The following is a 4,819-nucleotide window of genomic DNA, read 5'->3' on the forward strand; positions in this document are numbered from 1 at the left end:
AAAGAAAAAAAAAAATCAGAACAGAGAAAGAAATGAAATGACCCCCTCCAGTCCAACAGATGCCAAATGCACATCGGAGAGAAAGAAGTTATTGGGAACTGCTGAGCAGGGACTGAAGCACCTCTTCATTGCCCAGTGCAAAGCCAGAGTGCCATGGCTCAAAGGGACACAGGCATTACAGGACTGCCTCACCTCTGTGTGAGCCTGAGGACTCATGGTCAGAAGAACAGCAGTCCATTGCTCATCTTCCCACCCAAAACCTTGGCTGGAGAGCTGAATGAAGCTGACTGGTACTTCATTTTATTTTCTGTGAGAAACCTTCGCTCTAAGAGCAAACGTTTTCAGGAGAACATTTCTGTGACATGCTTCAATGACCAATAACAAAAGCTACCTCACTCTTTCCAAAGAAATCAGATGCCCCAAGGTTGTATGAGATATTTTAAGTGGAAAAACTTAAGTGAAAACACACCTGTGAAAGTCACACAGGTGCAAGCTAACACCACCTGAAGGAGTACAACATCACAGGTCTTCAGAGACTGAAAGGCTCCAAGAGACAAGACTTAATTAGTGCAAGGCTCCCCGATGCACACAAGGTCAAAGCTTGCTTTCTCCACTACCCTTTTTTTTTTTTTTCCTTAATGCACAAATATTTTCTTTCATCCCAGCAGTCATTTTCTCCACTCAAACAAAGACACCAACACTAACAACAAGTGGATGCAACCAACAAATGGGAGCCATTCAGGAGTTTCCAGCTACTTAGTAGGGATGTTTATAGAAGGGAAACATGCAAAGGAAATGAAGCTTTGTGCTAAATAGAGACTAAGCTGGTGGGTAGAATGTAAGGCACTGGAATGGAAGAGGCATATAGCAACAGGGAAAAAATTACTCTGAGGAGGGGAAAAAGTTCTTAGCTCTGAGATAAAAATCAAAACATACTATCAGTTTATTTCTGTATTTGTACATTGTTTCTTACAACAGACAGTGAACTCACTTTTTCCCTCCTGGTGATATAACTATATAAACATTCAAGGTCTCATATGAGATTGTCAAGAGCTATAGCTCAGAAAATCCTGTAGCACATAAAGTTTGGCCTACTGTATGAGCATAGGTTCTACTCCTCTTCACCTTTGTGGGGGGAAAAAAAAAACCAACGAAAAAAACAGGATGAAGAGAAGTCAGAACATGAGGGGGAAAAAAAGGCCACAGATCACATTTGCCCTAACTGATCTGAAGCCAAAGCACTGCCATGAACTGGAACTGACATCAGTATGCAAATCTGTGGTTTCCTGTTTTTCCATGGATTAGACAGATGAGCTCTGCAGAACAAACATCGAATGTAAAGAAGCATCAACAACCTGAGCATCTCTCTGCTATGCTATAAGTCAGCAAGGAAAACACCTTTAAGTGGTTGTAAGGAAGAGTATGCAGATCTCATTGCATGTTACTTAGTTTTTCTTCCATGCCCAATGTACTCTGTCACTCTAATGACTGGGAACAAGACAAACACACAGTTTAGATTAACTCCAGCTATACATGAGATTAAAGGTATGTGAAGTAATCCTGAAGCAACTTGTGTAAGATTGAAGTAAGTTCTCCATCAGTTGGGAATTTAAAATCAGAGGATATTTTTCAAAACTGATATTTTCTAACTCAGCCAGCACCTGTGGCATAGATTACAGGGTGGAGTTTTACCAGACTGCACTGTATTTGAAAGGGTTTGGACTTGATCAACTTAAACATTTCAGGTTGGAAAGGATTGCTGTGAGATGACAGAAGATCCTTTAGCTAAGAACCTAATTAGCTGCTCTAAAAACAAAAGTTACTTCAGCTGCTACACAGTACCACCAAATCATCCTTAATATTAACTTGCAATTGTCCTTTCATAATTGGTGTTTGTAATTCTGTTGGGTATACATTGAGCATAGCATCATAAATATAAACTTTATTTAAGAAAAAAAAATAAAGCAAGTGTGTGGCTGGAAATACCACTGCTTTAGCTGGTCCATGATAATTTTCCTAAGGAGATAACCTTTCTTAAGGATTTATAACCTTTGTCTCATTGACATACAGCTCAGAAAAAGAAAGGAGTCTCATCTTCTGGTATCACTTCCAGCATTAAAACATATAAAATACCACATTGCCAGTATGCTGGACTGACAGACAAGGGCAAAGCTGGTTCCACGTGACAATATAGATTACAGATACTTCAGGGGAAGTGGATTTAGAAAATAGTAATAGTGGATTTGAAAAAAAAAAATCCAAAAACCTTAGATCTAAGCAACTCACCTGAAAAGGAGCCTTTCCTGTCAGACACTGATAAATGATGGTTCCAATACTCCAGAGGTCAGCTTTGGCATCGTAGTGTTGAGACATAATGACTTCTGGTGCCTATTTAGGGAGAGAACACAAGTTTGTCTTTTACAAAAGATGCAGATATTTTTGGCAGCTGCAAGAATGGAGTAGAAGTCAACAATATGCACCAATATGCTTTAAAAACCCCTATGCTGTTACACCTCTTTTGGGGAAAACACAGTTCTGTCCCATCCCAAGCACAACATTTTCTCTGAACCAACTGCACTCAGAAATTTCTTTGAAACCACACAGATACTCTGAAGCAAAGCAAACAACAGGTAAATGACTTGAGAAAAGCAAAGGCTCACATTGCACGGGTAAACTTTAGCCTCTATCCTGATCAGCATCACTCGTATTTTCCTTATTTAGTCCAAGATGGCAGCATATTAATTATGCTCCAGAGCTTGCTGCCAAGGCCACAGTTTGGTTTCAAAGCCAAATCTGTGTGCTGCAGTCCAGCAGCGTAAGCCCCACTGTGCCTCAGACTCTGCTTTCCAACCCCACATTATGTCCTTGGCTGCTCCCTCCCAGGCCTGCTCCAGAAGCTGGGCATGGCATGAGCCTGTAGGTTCAGCACACAGCATGCATGGGGAGCAGCAGCAATGCAAGAGGAGCAGAAGGGCAGGCTTGCTAATCCCACACATTTGTAACAACAGATTTCGTTGTAGCACTGCCTGCATGGAACAGGATCAATTTTCCAGCAATGTTAGGAGCAAAGGCCACGCATAACGGAAAAAAGTGGCAGTGAGAAAGTTGGGGACAGACAAGCTCCAGTCAATAAGGGAAGGAGGGATGACACCAAGCAAAACCAGAGGACAAGAACTGCAGTTGGGGGTTTCAAGCCTCACGTGACATGGATCGTACCGGCATTCAGCCACAAAGCTTGTTGTGGTGTGCTTAACATGCCTTTCTTTGTAAAGAAACAAAATGAAAAGAGCAGCAATGGGCTAAGAGGGAACAAGGGCTTGCCTTCCTGCAGATGTTCCCATCTAATGCACACATTCCACAATAGCAATAGAGACAGACTTCAAATATCTCCTAAATTTCAGTTTCACCTCCCTACTGAACTTCCCTCAAACCTATCTATCAGTAACTAGAGAACAATATGAAGCATTCTGAGATTCCCTGTCTAGAGGTCTTGAAATTAAAAATACAAAATAGCAAGCAAGAGGTCATTGGTAATTTCTGCCAGGCCTTAAAGAAAAAAGAAAAAAAAGCAACAGACATTTTGATTTACTTTCATAGGAGACTCAGAAAGAAAAAGTATTACTAAAAATAGACATTTCAGGAAACTCTCTTAGGAGAAAAAAAATGACATCATCTTCATATATAGCATAGTTCAAATAAACATCAGACTTCAAAGAAAGAGAGGAAGTCTGTTTTGCTTGAGTTTGTACTGTGGAACAGACTATCTAACACTACCTCTATGCAGTGCAGCACAGTCCAGCCTAACTCTATGCCTAAAGGGTTCAGACTTAAAAGCATGAGAACGTGCCTATGGTCCCCAGAGCACCTCTAAAAATTTTAGCCTGAACTGATCTATTACAGCCTTTTTACTTTGAGCTCAGGCATCCACAGCCTCCAGAAAATCACATGGCTGGTTTTGACACTTTTATTTCTAGCTTGGTTTTATCATTTTTAATTTCACAGACTTTATGCAACACTGAGGTTCTGACTGCTTCCATCAACACAACAGATCATCTCCTCACATCCTGGTTCTAGACTAAAACATGCAAAGGAAGAGGATCACTTTGTTTTTTTAAACTCATCTGTTTCTCAACCTAAGGAGCCACCCTTGAAGTAGTTGGTTTGGTGGAAGAGTCGGCGTGCATAGGATGGTTAGAGCAAGTGAAACAAACTGCAAACAGAAGCAGATAGGCTCCATTTACATCAATTCCCTGAGTACAAAACATACTTTGCTGTAAGCTGCAAGAAAGGCAATATGTGTCTAAATATGTTCATAAGACTGAGAGGATTTCGCAAGACTGAAGAGCTAAGATCAGCTGGAATTTTACAGAACTACTATTACACTGGGACCTTCCTCCCAACATTCTAGCTTTCACAAAAACAACTGCAAGACTAAGAGTGACAGTGGGCTTGTGGAACCACAGCCTCAAAAAGGCCTGCTGAAGCAATGATTTACTGAGGTTCTTCAACAAGGAAGCAACACTTAAAATACAGCCAGACGTGTGAAATATCATCCTGGCCCTCACTCGTTGTTGTTGTTGCTTTGCTTGTAGCAGAGGAATTACATTTCATTTCCCAGTGCCTTCAGCAGATAAACTCTGCTCGTCCCTGGGAGACAGAGAGAAATGAATGATCTGCTTTGTTCAGTTTTACTTATGAACAGCTCACCTGAAAGTTAGACAACAACACAGGCATCTGTTGTCAGGCACTACCAGCAGCTAGAACACAGAAGTATCCCTGCCTAAAAGATGTTTGTTTGTTTGTTGGTTTTTTTTTTTTT

General features: G+C 40.9%; 1 protein-coding gene across 3 annotated transcripts in view; it reads right to left on the reverse strand.

Annotated features, from left to right (window-relative positions):
• ULK1 (unc-51 like autophagy activating kinase 1) overlaps nt 1-4,819 on the reverse strand; it is a 90,242-nt gene that overhangs the window by 45,421 nt on the left and 40,002 nt on the right. For all 3 annotated transcript variants that reach the window (XM_019620989.2, XM_010720027.3, XM_010720026.3), the window contains exon 10: nt 2,287-2,388. In XM_019620989.2, coding sequence (XP_019476534.1) covers nt 2,287-2,388 — 102 coding nt within the window. The remainder of the gene's footprint in view (nt 1-2,286; nt 2,389-4,819) is intronic.

The sequence above is a fragment of the Meleagris gallopavo genome, chromosome 17 (assembly GCF_000146605.3).
Source record: "Meleagris gallopavo isolate NT-WF06-2002-E0010 breed Aviagen turkey brand Nicholas breeding stock chromosome 17, Turkey_5.1, whole genome shotgun sequence".
Taxonomy (NCBI): Eukaryota; Metazoa; Chordata; class Aves; order Galliformes; family Phasianidae; genus Meleagris; species Meleagris gallopavo.